At 49.6% G+C, this 13,017-nt stretch overlaps 1 protein-coding gene across 1 annotated transcript in view; it reads left to right on the top strand.

The window, feature by feature from the left end:
• kif26ba (kinesin family member 26Ba) overlaps positions 1–13,017 on the top strand; it is a 114,386-nt gene that overhangs the window by 95,312 nt on the left and 6,057 nt on the right. Inside the window, exons 9-12 of the mRNA XM_036542006.1 lie at positions 847–1,030; positions 3,781–3,940; positions 7,898–8,060; positions 8,595–12,108. Of these exons, the coding sequence (XP_036397899.1) occupies positions 847–1,030; positions 3,781–3,940; positions 7,898–8,060; positions 8,595–12,108 (4,021 nt within the window). The remainder of the gene's footprint in view (positions 1–846; positions 1,031–3,780; positions 3,941–7,897; positions 8,061–8,594; positions 12,109–13,017) is intronic.

Here is a 13,017-nt window from a genome sequence, read left to right as displayed (position 1 = left end):
ATGTGGCTGTCATCTCCTGCCCTCGAGCTGCTGTTTCTTTCCAGTCATTAAGGACCGATTCTTTGCCCATTTTTTTCCTTTTTAATGACGATCAACGTTAAGTAAACATTCGGAGTTTTAAGCAAAATGCTCTTCTTGTGCTGAACGGATTAGTCATGCGAGACGAGCGTACGAGCCTAATCCCCCCCAAATCTGTGGTAATCTTTTCTTGGAATAATAGGATCAGTCATTCATCTTTCTTTGCTCTCCCTCTCCCCCCCGTGGGTACGCTTTCCTGCTCCCCACATCTCTCCACTCCTCCTCTTTTCCCTCGCACGTCTTACGATATCGGGAGCTGGGGATTTCCCCTGATTAATTAGCTGTGGAACCTTGTTTTTATTTGACTTTCGGCTGACGTGATCGATCCTTAGCTGCCCGGACCGTTGCCCAATTTTTTTCCTTCCAAAAATTTGTTTTTTTAGCCTACAGCACAGCCTTTTGTGGCACTTGGGTGGGTCAGCTATTTTGAGGACCTTTTCTTCTCAACAACATGAACAGAACTTTGAGCAGCTTATTTCTTTTGCTCTTTAGGATGAGTACTGTGTATACTGTATATATGGTGCCTTCCATATTTATTCCAGACTTATTTCACTGATTATTATTTGTGAACAATATGGCTTTTCTGTGCAATGCCATTGAGACTGCAGTAGAAAAATATCCAAGACATCCTTTGTCTGTTATATGTGTTTTTGTGCATATTTAATCCAGTGGGCATTGCATATATGTTGATGCTCCCATCAACTGAATTTTCCTGTTTGAAGATCCGTTACCCATCACCATTGTTCTGATTTCTCTCCTGCCCCCCAGCTTCAGAACCAGAGCGAGTTACGTGCCCCCACAGCAGAGAAAGCCGCCTTCTTCTTGGATGCCGCCATCGCCGCCCGGAGCAGCAGCAGGCCCGACTGCGAGGAGGAGGACCAGCGCAACTCCCACATGCTGTTCACACTGCACATCTACCAGTACCGCATGGAGAAGACTGGCAAGGGGGGCAGTGAGTACACACACGGCCCATACAAACTGTACTGCTGTCTTTACAACATGACCCAAACACACTGCACCACATCCCTGCTGACTTTACAACATGACCCAAACACACTGCACCACATCCCTGCTGACTTTACAACATGACCCAAACACACTGCACCACATCCCTGCTGACTTTACAACATGACCCAAACACACTGCACTGCTGTCTTTACAACATGACCCTAACACACTGCACCACATCCCTGCTGACTTTACAACATGACCCAAACACACCGCACCACATCCCTGCTGACTTTACAACATGACCCAAACACACTGCACCACATCCCTGCTGACTTTACAACATGACCCAAACACACTCCACTGCTGTCTTTACAACATGACCCAAACACACTGCACCACATCCCTGCTGACTTTACAACATGACCTAAACACACTGCACCACATCCCTGCTGACTTTACATGACCTAAACACACTGCACCACATCCCTGCTGACTTTACAACATGACCTAAACACACTGCACCACATCCCTGCTGACTTTACAACATGACCCAAACACACTGCACCACATCCCTGCTGACTTTACAACATGACCTAAACACACTGCACCACATCCCTGCTGACTTTACAACATGACCCTAACACACTGCACCACATCCCTGCTGTTTTTATAGTCAGTAAACTTGACCTATACACACTTTGCTCTGTAGCATAGTTTTGTAGCACAATGTTGCGTAGTGGTAAAGAGCAGGGATGGTAATTGAAAGGTTGTTGGTTCAATTCTCAGTTGGGGCACTGCTACTGTACCCGTGGGCAAGGTACTTGACCTAGTATTGCCTTAGTAAATAGTCCAACTGTATAAATGGATAACATGAAAATTGCTCTGGATAAGAGCATCTGCAAAATGACAGTAATCTAATAATAATGTAAAATTACCAGTTACCAGTGCAACACGGACCAGACATCTGAGGGGTGGAGCAACTACAGGCAACATATGCGACCGATACAAGCCTCACTGCCACTCTGCTGTCTTTCACAGCTCAGCCCGGCTCCTCCTGCTCCTCCGCTTCATCCCAGACCTAGTGTCTCTCACAGTTAATCAGCTCTCCTGTCTTTCACAGCTCGGCCGGCATTCCGGAATGCCTGCCTTCCATATCAACGTGCTAATCACAGCTCTCACACCCTTCAGTCAACAACTTGTGGCCTGGAGTGTTTCATAGCCAGTGACTGTCACCTCGCATCTGACCGTTTGTGCTATCACACTGTACAATGGCTGAGGTTATGACAGCAGGCCTGGCACACAAGGTCCTCTTCCACTCTGTAGAATTCGGTGTGAAATTAAATCCGGTCTCCAATGGGAGATTTTAGCCGCTGCATTGCAAATTAATTAATGAACCTCCCCCTAGGAGGCTGGATGTCATGTGCCTATCTGGATGGGCCCTTTTATAAGCTGTGCTTCACCCAATGAACACTGAAAACGATCTGTTTGCTGTTTACAACAAATATTCATTATCATCTGGAAGCAGCTTCACCTAATATGATGTCACTCATGTGTTCCCATTTGACGTGCAGCCTTAGCGTGTTTGGATGTGTGTGTTCCTGCTCGTCTGCAGCATTTCCATGTGAGGGTGGCAGAAACTGACTCACCGGAAATAGGCATTTATCAGGAGATACCCTTTCTGGGCCTATTATTAGCACAGAAAGGACATTTTGATTCACCATTAATGGTCAATGGTACCCCTTCTTGTTGCTGCCTGTTAAAAGCCTCACATTAAAATGACCACCCGATGCGTATGGAAAACTTCATTCCATTTTCATTACGCAGACGCAGTTTCTGCACTTCGCAGGCACATCACGCACAGAGAATTTTTCATCTCGCGGGCTGCAGCGCTAATTCCGCCTCCCTTCAGAGAACGCAAAGTAATTCCCTTGATCATAATAACCGCCAGGCTTCGGAAAAACCGACCTGGCACAGAGATTGCGGCGAAACGGAAAGCAAAATCGGCAGCTCGGCTTGCCCTGTGCGCCGTTCATACTAAAGAAATAAGAAATAGGAGAGCGATGAAAGCTACCACTGAGAGGAGCCGCTAACGGGCGTGCAATTCCACACGCAGCAAATTAGCAGCGACGTTGCCGATGGCGCGTTGCGCGAACTTGAGTGGTCTTTACGCTGGGAAAATGGCGAGAGGCTTCAAGGGCATCAGCGCAATGAATCATGAACGCTTGTGGTCCGTGCCCACGTAGTGCCACCCATCCGTTTACACACTGCAGTATTTACAGTGTTTGCAGCTGTGCAGCGTAGCACTAACAGCGCGCAGGAGTAGGGTGCATAAACTGGCTGTAGTTTCATCAATGACCCCGGGGCCCATGTGACTTACTCACCGAACAGATGACCTCATCTAGACTGACTTACGTGGGTTACACATCATCCATTTGCACAGCTGGATATTCGCTGAAGCAGTTCGGGTTGAGAACCTTGCTTGGTGTTGTAACAGGACCGTCCCATCTGAGAATCTGACTGGCATCCTTTTGGTTGCAAGGCCTACCTCCTTAATTTTATGCTGCACTGTGCCTTTACACTGACGGATGAGTGTCTAATTCATACTTCCCATCTCCCTTCCTCTTTCCCTCTCTGTCTGTTCATCCCTCTCCCCTTCCCACCTTACTCTTTTCTTCACCCCCCCTTCTCTTACAATCATGTTGCCCTCTCTGACGCCCCATCTCTCTGTCCTTCTGTCCCCTCCCCCCTCAGTGTCAGGTGGTCGCAGCAGGCTGCACCTGATAGACCTGGGCAGCTGTGTGAAGGTGCTGAGTAAGACACGCGACAGCAGCACCGGCCTCTGCCTGTCCCTCTCTGCCCTGGGCAACGTCATCCTGGCCCTGGTCAACGGCAGCAAGCACATCCCCTACAAGTAAGCAGCCCGTGCTCTGTGTGTGTGTGTGTGTGTGTGTTTGAGCATGTGCATATGTCTGTGATCATTAGAGTTTCCGTGATACAATACGTGCTGTGTATTGGAGGTCCTGTATCAGATTCAAATTCAAATTTTCATACTCAAAAGAATTCTTTTTTAGCACAACACATCAGCCTCTGTCAGTTGCAAGACCTCTGGATACTGCAAAGATGCACTAGGAATATTGCAACAACATTTAATAAGTGGAAAAGAGTGAAACTAAAAGCGTCCCGTCCCTCCTCTTCCATTCCCCAAGTAGTTACTTAGCTGTTAAATAGCTTTTAACCCGCTATTTTATATTGCAGGAGTTTTTGGATTGTTGCCTTGGTTGTCCTTTAATTGCTCCTGCAGTATTCCTTTTCTTAGTTTGTTAACACAAGTTGATAATTCCAGAGAAGCATTCTGCCACATAGGAGAGGGGTTGTACCTGACATCTATGAACGCTTACATATGTGCAGTACATAAGTAATAGAGCCTAGTAACATGCTTATAACCATGATCCATCCACGGTTAAGTGAAACGATAGACAGCACAAACAGTGTGCGTATTAATAATGTATAAAACCACATTATGAATGTTCTGAGCTAGGCTGAGGGATGGAATAGATTTCAAAACTGAAGTATACATATTTTGGCAGAAACCTAACCCTTGAGTTCTCATTGAGAACTAGCAGGCTTCATGAACCACAGGGCCAGCTGTAGTGTCAAATTCGTTTGCATTTGCTGTGATATGACAGAGGCCACAGGGAAGGGGCGGTGGCCCTGTTTATCTCTCTAGAAATATGCCTTTAAAGAGCGTCTTGCAGATTTCGGAAAGTATGTAGAGAATATACTCCATGCGCCATCTCCCCCTCCAGGCAGATATAATTTCTTGCTGCGCAGTTCTAATTTCTAATTTAATCACTGCGCATTTACATTGCAAAGCACCACATCAGTTTAAGCTGGAACAGCAAACATTCCAGAGAGCAGAGACGTAATTAGTGTTTCGGGGGCCATTTGGAGGGAGCGTAACGTCTGCGGGAGATAACTTAAATGTAACACAAATGAACATAAAACCTCTGCGAGAAAAGTCGCTTATCCGCTGAGTTTAATTAGAGTTTAACACCCCAGTCGCCTGTCTTATTTTGCTTAATGAGATCATTTGACGGCTCTGATTAACTGAGTGTCAGAGCAGACATTTTGATCGGCAAAGAAAGAAGCTATCAATAATTTAGGAAGGGAAAAGGTTGTTTATGTAATATGTGCAGTGAACTTGTGGCTCTGTCAAGGGAAGATAATGTACCTGAGCATGCTCATGTCCGGGCAAGTAGGTAAGGAACAGGTGAGTGATGTTTTATGACTTGGAGGCTCAAGCAGGCTCATTACTTTGCAAAAACCGTAGCGGTACCACTGCACAAAACCTCTCTTGTAATAACAGCAAAATAATGGTATTTGTTGTTGTGTTTGTTGCTGTGGCGTTGGTCTCTTCGTTCTCATCAATCAACACAGAGTGTCTTTAAAGGTGTTTTAACGTGTGCTTGAAAGGTTAACAAAGGTTATATTGTATTATGGATTTTTCAGATTAACTAATGGAAGGGTGAGCTCAACTGAAATGAAGTGGATGTAAATTTGCAAATGCATCTTGGGGTGGGGCTCATCAGTCAGCCATGTGAAAATTGAGCACATTAGCGCTGGGAAAAACACCTTTTCCAGTTATACTATTGCCTTTTAGAAGGCATCGTTATCCAGAGCGATTTACAATTTTATCCATTTATACAGCTGGATATTTTCCTGAGGCAATTGCAGGTTAAGTACCTTGCCCAACGGTACAACAGCAGTGCCCCAGCAGAGATTTAAACCACCAACCTTTTGGTTACAAGCCCCTGCTCCTTACAACTGCGCCTCACTGCAGTTGTGCCAGAATTTCGTAATAGCGAGAGAACGGTTGTACAGTTTGAACTTTAGAGCTCCACTGGACTGCAGGGATAGCTTGCTAACAGTCTAGTGCTTTCCAGACATCCGTGTGAAACTGAGAACATTAAACCCTCTCATCACGCGGCCTGAGACGGTTCATCAAGAAGATGGACCCTGTCCTCTCTGAGCCATTTCATACAAATCTGCATCCCATGAAAGGCTGTATTCACCTGAATGATCAACAACACACAGTTTATTCTCTAATTTATCTGTTAGCAGCTCACTGAGCGGGGGGGGGAGGGGTTTTGAATTGTGACTCAACGTGTTCTGTATGACATCTCAAATGCTTCAGGGCAAAGACAATGGCATCATTTTTTCCACCCCCTCAGTACCACTTCAATATCTTTCGAGGTTGTACTTATGTGGGCTTGTGTCATGTTGTTGCATGTAATTCATTTTTGATGAAAGAGCTGGGTACTACAATGTAACCCTCCCCCTTGTAAATCCATACCAGTCAGTCTTGTTTTTTATTGAAAGATATTCCCCCCCGACACCTCTTGATTGTAATCTGGGTCCTGATTGGTTACCAGCATGTATGCCCACCTCAGAACAGTCAGGCATGCCCTGGTTCTCTCATTCACGGGCCCCAGAGCCCCCAAAGCACAAATCAAACCTGTTTTTACACCTGCACAGTACCATTTCACCACAGAAAATGGTTGCATTATGACAGCGACATGCAAGCACTTCTGAAAATGCAAATGAGTTGCAGTTATAAAGGAGTGGGGAATGACTTAAACAAGCGTGAGCTTGTGAGCTTGAGCTCAGAAAGTGGATGCATATGATCAGATATTTTTAATGCTCAAGCACAGAGGCTGAAGCTGTTTTTTTTTGTAAATTACAAGATGTTAAAGGGCAGCACTCCTCCTTTTTTTTTAAAAACAAATTCTCTCAAACTACATCAGTCAGCCGTCAAGCATATGTCCCTCTCTGCAGTTGCCATGGGGAATGTGGAATAAGCAGATAACGCGGTTGCTCATCCCCCAGAAGCAGAGCGCCGTACGAACACTGTCGCGCGCTGCCTGGGAGCTGTGTTTTTTAAAATGAGAACTGCCGCATGAGGTAGCCACAAATGAGTGCAAGCATGAGTTACCTTCCCTGCGGGCGCCCAACGTTTCCAACAATAATCACTGCTAAAAGCTGCAGTAATTGAGGGGATTAACACATCGACAAACAGAGGAGGCGGCGCGCGAAAAAACACCGCGCTCACCCCATCAGCCCAATCTCACACCTGATACTACAACGCAAGGCTTATTTCTTTTTCCCCAGAAGCCAGGAAGAAAGAATGAAATAAAACCTAAGCATAAAACATCACAGGACATAAATAAAATTATAAATAAATAAAATATGTAGTCTTGCAGTTGTTTGATGAGAATATTATTTGAGATGAGAAGACAATAAAAACTCACAAGAAGGAAAAAAAAAAGTCCTAGCTTGATTCTGCTTATTTTGCCTAGAGGAGTTCAAAGTGTTGTCATATCTGACACAGAAACCTGGAATAAACATGTACCAAGACTGATGTGAGCTAAGTCACAAAAATTAATAGTGTAAATAGTGCAAAAACAATGTAATGAAGCTTACTTGCATGGGTTCAGCTCTTGTTTATAGTCTGAAAAACTTCCAGTTGATTTATTGTGTCAATGAATTAATGCTGTATTCCAACATCTGGCACAGAGTTCCATAAGAACTGATTTGCATACAACCATCAGTTATATCATTATATATCATTTCAGTTTATTATATCACTTCAGTAATTACAATATCATGACAATATCATTACAATACGATATCATTTCAGTAATTATCATGCACTGTTGCATTGCATAATGAATATTGCTGATATTTTTGTGTGAATAATTTTTACATCATGTCTGTGCACATTACTGATAAATCCCATGCCTTATGTGCGAGGAGGGAAGCCTGGCTGTGTAACTGATTTTCCGTCTGTGCGTGTTTCTGTGCACTGCAGAGACAGCAAGCTCACCATGCTGCTGCGAGAGTCTCTGGGCAACATGAACTGCCGCACCACCATGATCGCTCACATCTCCGCCTCGCCCAGCAACTTTACTGAGACCCTCTCCACCATCCAGATATCCTCCCGGGTCCTGAGGATGAAGAAGAAGAAGGCCAAAGTAAACGAGAAGCGCTTTCAGATATAGATTACACTACATTATTGACATTTAGCAGACGCTCTTATCCAGAGTGACTTACATCAGTTTTTACAATGCTATCCATTCATACAGTACAGCTGGATACTTACCTAGCCAATTGAGGGTTAAGTGCCTTGCCCAAGGGTACAAAAGCAGTGTCATGGGGGGAATTGAACCAGCAACCTTCACAAGTTCTGCTCCTAATGACAATGCTACACTGCTGTGGTGATGATGATTAGATACAGATATAGATATGGATATAGATGTTTGCACTGTCTGCATTGCTAAATGTTGTGGGGAGCCCGTTGCAAACATTTTATATGTGGTTCAAGAAACATTGCTGGCAAATTGTGCAACCGCCACGGTCTGTGAGCCAGCCAAACCAATGTCACTCATGCTTACATAATGTTTTCACAAATTACTTAACGAATCTGTGGTTACTTGTCTCCATTAGTGAACTGGCAGGAAGTGTAAAGTGGTGCTTAGTTTGCGCTTTCTCTCTCGCTCTCTCTACAGCAATACACCTCCAGCTCCTCTGGGGGGGAGAGCTCTTGTGAGGAGGGGAGGATGCGCCGGCCCACCCAGCTCAGGACGTTCAACTCCCGCAACGTGGTCGACCCCGACATGCCCCTGCTGCATCTATCGAGCGACCCCGACGACTACTCCAGCAGCGAGCAGTCCTGCGACACCGTCATCTACGTGGGGCCCAACGGCTCTGCCCTGTCTGACAAGGAGCTGACGGATAATGAGGGCCCCCCCGAGTTTGTCCCCATCATCCCCTCCCTGCACAAGAGCAAGAGCGAGCAGGGGAAGCCCTCGCAGGCCCAGGAACAGCCTCAGCCAATCCTGCCACAGCCTCAGCCTGCACCATCCCAGAATGCAATGCAGCAGCAGCATCACCCGGTGCAACAGCCGCTGCCCCCGGAGGCGCCAGAAGAGGGCGCTGAGTCCAGCAAGCAGGAGAAGGACTGCCTCAAGTGCAACACCTTCGCTGAGCTGCAGGAACGTCTCGAGTGCATCGACGGGAGCGAGGCGGTCAGCAGCTTCCCATTTGAAGAGCTCTCCACCAGTCAGGCCACCAGATTTGAGCCGGTTAAGAGCGGGCTGGAGTCCCATGTTGCCAAGCGGATCTGCAACGACAAGCAGCTGGCGGAGATCCAGGAGGTGGTGGAGGAGGCTGAGATCGCCCAGTCCATCATCGAGAGCCTGACTCAGTCAGCTGGGAACAGCTGTGCACTCTCCACCAGCAGGAGTGTGACAGGAAGCAGTGGCACCGCCCAGATCACCCCCCTCCAGCGGGCCAAGAGCTCCACCCTTCACGACAGCAAGGAGGCCGGCGCCGCCAGCTTCGGCGAGACCAAGCCACGCCCCATGGGCTCCCCCAGGCTGGGCATCGCAAGCCTGACCAAGACGTCAGAGTACAAGCCTCCCTCTTCTCCATCGCAGCGTTGCAAGGTGTACACCCAGAAGGGCATCATGCCCAGCACGCCCCCTTCATCCTCCCAGAGCCTGAACCGGGACAGCGGGAAGTCCTCCACCGAGTCCCTGCTGCAGCCCGAGTCCAGGACGTCACCCGTGGGCATGAGCCCTCAGGTTCTGAAGAGGTCGTCCTCCTCCGCCAGCGTAGGCTCCGAGGAGACCCTGAACGAGGACCTGCCCCAGCTGCCCCTGGACAACCAGAAGGAGGTGAGGAGCACCACCACGGTGACGGTGCAGCAGCCGCTGGAGCTGAATGGGGAGGACGAGCTGGTCTTCACCCTGGTGGAGGAGCTGACAATCAGCGGGGTGCTGGAGAACGGCAGGCCCACCAGCATCATCAGCTTCAACAGCGACTGCTCCGTGCAGGCCCTGGCCTCCGGCTCCCGGCCCGTCAGCATCATCAGCAGCATCAGCGAGGATCTGGAGTGCTTCCCGGGGGGCGCCTGCCCTTCCCCTGCTAACATCAACATCAACCCCACCACCTCCACTGCCACCACTGCTGCCACCACAATCTCAGAGCTCTGCATTTCCAAGCTCCTGCCCATCCCCCGGACTGAGGGGGAGGCGGTGTCCCTCTCCAGCCGGCGCTCCTCCATCAGCTCCTGGCTCAGCGAAATGAGCACTGGCAGCGACGGAGAGCAGTCCTGCCACAGCTTCATCGCCCAGCCGGGCTACGGGCAAGGGGAGGCGCTGGCCGAAGCCTCGCAGATCGATCTTCCCGAAGAAGGGCAGGGTGACTACTGGAATGGGGGAAAGTGCCTGGAGAATGTGAGTCTGCTGGCTGGCACCGAGAAAGCCCAAGAAAAGAGCACGCCGGCCAAGGAGAAACTGAAAAAGCTGGGCAAAACCACAGTGACGATCTCCAACGTCCAGTCCCTGGGAGGGCCAGGCGGGTTTGTCCCCTTCAGGACCAACATCACCGTCCACCCCTGCGTGGCAGTCAAACCAATGGTGGTGCAGGACTCAACACAGGTGTCCTCACCTGTGAAGAGCCTGCAAGGGAAAGACACCAAAGCTCCCTCCGCCCCTGTTTCCGGCGACCACCACTTTGACGACCCTTGGATGAAAAGGGACAGCGAGGAGCTGAAGCCCAAGGAGCTGGTCTGTGAGGTGAAGCCAGAGAAGAGGGCTGTGGACCCTATGGGGAGCCAGAGCCCAGCGGACAGGCTCAGCTCGAGCAGTGGAGAGGCGGCCTGCTCCCCAGACACTTTGAAGAGGGTGGTGGACGGATGCGAGATGGTCCTGAACCCAGCAGAGAGCCTCACGCCGACGAGTTCTGTTGCCATCCTGCGGACGGCCAGCCTGCCACGGGGCTGGCGCCGTCTCAACAGGCAGGATGACCTTGACGACGCCTTGCTCCGCTGCACGGGCGCGGAGCACAGAGCCCTGGGACTCACCAGCTCCACCCCCTGCAGCCCCAGGGCCACCCTGGAAAGGAGAGGGTCATCGTCCTCGAAGCAAGGTGTCCCCGCCCGGCCCAAAGGGATGCCACCGCTGCCACCAATAAGGAAGTCCAGTCTGGATCAGAGAAACAGAGCTGGCCTGCAGCATGGCTCAGGCAGCAGCCAGACACTCAACCAGATGCTGTCTTTCTCAGGCAGCACGGCCGAGGATTTGGGCGGCAACGGGAAACTGAAAGGCCCCAATGTGGAGAGCAGCAGGCTGTTCAGTGCAAAGCTGGAGCAGCTGGCAAGCAGGACCAATTCTCTGGGAAGGTCCCACGTGGGGCACTATGACTGTCTGTCACTGGAGAGGGCCGAGAGCCTCAGCTCTGTGGGCTCCAAGGGCAGCATGGGAAGGGACTCCACCATGCCCCGGGCTAGCAGGAGCTTGAACCGCGGCTCTGTGTCCTCGCCCTCTAGTGGCACCAGCGGGAACAGCAGCATGCCACAGTCACCCAAGGCCAGCCAGTCCAAAATCTCAGCGGTCAGCAAGCTCCTGATGGTGAGCCCCAAGGCCCGCAGCCTGTCAGCCTCCAGCACCAAGACGCTGAGCTTCTCCACCAAGTCCCTCCCGCAGTCTGTCAACAGGAGCTCCAGCATGCCACCCAACGGGAAGAACCAGACCCCCAGCAACTGGTCCACCCAGTCCCTGAGCCGCAACAGGGGGTCAGGGCTGGCTGCCAAGCTCCCCCTGAGGGCCGTGAACGGGCGGATCTCCGAGCTCCTCCAGGGCAGTGGGGGGTCCCGCGCCAGCCAGGCCCGGGGGGGCTCGGACTCCGAGGAGAGGGGCGGGGCACAGGGCGAGGAGCGGCCGGCGGTCCACACCCTGCCCTCGCCCTACAGCAAGATCACCGCCCCCCGCAAGCCGCATCGCTGCAGCAGCGGCCACGCCAGCGACAACAGCAGCGTGCTGAGCGGCGAGCTCCCGCCCGCCATGGGCAAGACCGCCCTCTTCTACCACAGCGGGGGCAGCAGCGGGTACGAGAGCATGATGCGGGACAGCGAGGCCACGGGCAGCACCTCCTCTGCCCAGGACTCCATGAGCGAGAACAGCAGCTCCGTCAGCGGCCGCCGGAGCCTGAAGAACTCCAAGAAGAGGAACAACACAGGTAAGATCACCTGGTACGCTATGCAGGCGCATTACAGGTCTGGATCCCAAGAACTGACTTTGGCTGACAGAAGGAATTAGTAAGACCAAAGGAAAACATGTTAACAACTGAAATAAATCATAACAACTGCAATAATATATTTTATTATTAAATAGTTTTCAGAGAGGATAAACAAATAATGCCAACAAATTTAGATTGCACCAGTGACAGGAAATAAAAACATAAAATGTTTTCTTAAAAATACTTGGATTACTTGGGATACTTGGTTACAACCTACATCTTTTCTTTCTGGCAAGGTATTACCATGCATTAATGACTTCGCAGAACAATTGGTCAAAAGGTAAATCGGTTCCTCTACAGCAAGCACCAAAAAAAAAATCTATGTATTACTTTTAAAAATTCTAAACAATTTCTCCTATTGTCATACAGGAGTACAGAAATCCTGTGTACAGTAGGTATTATTCAAAACATAAAGACAAAAATCCCTTTATCACAGGACTGTTGCTGTCAGAATGAACCCTTGGTGGGCTCAAATTGAAACACATTCTCCCTCCCCCACTTTTAACTTCCGTGCAGACCTTTGCCTCGGAGACTTGTTCCTCCAGTGCTGACCCCGAGTCTCTCCTTATGCATCAAAGCAGTGCAGAGACGAAATGGAAAGGAGCACAGTAATCACGCTGTGCATGTTTGAGCTGGCGGGACCAGGGCCAAGCTGGTAGAGCCTGTGTCAGGCTGAACAGGAAGAGAGCTTAGATTAAAACTGTTTTAATGGGCTCAAATGGAGTGACCCTTTTATTGAGGATCAGCCAACTGTATTTTTCTATAAATCCATATGGGAAACCATGAGTCTGCCCACCCCACCCCAACCCGGACCACAATACCAAAATAAAATGCACGAATCAAGCGATG

Source organism: Megalops cyprinoides, chromosome 12, assembly GCF_013368585.1.
Source record: "Megalops cyprinoides isolate fMegCyp1 chromosome 12, fMegCyp1.pri, whole genome shotgun sequence".
NCBI lineage: Eukaryota > Metazoa > Chordata > Actinopteri > Elopiformes > Megalopidae > Megalops > Megalops cyprinoides.
This window is presented reverse-complemented; position numbering and strand designations above follow the sequence as displayed.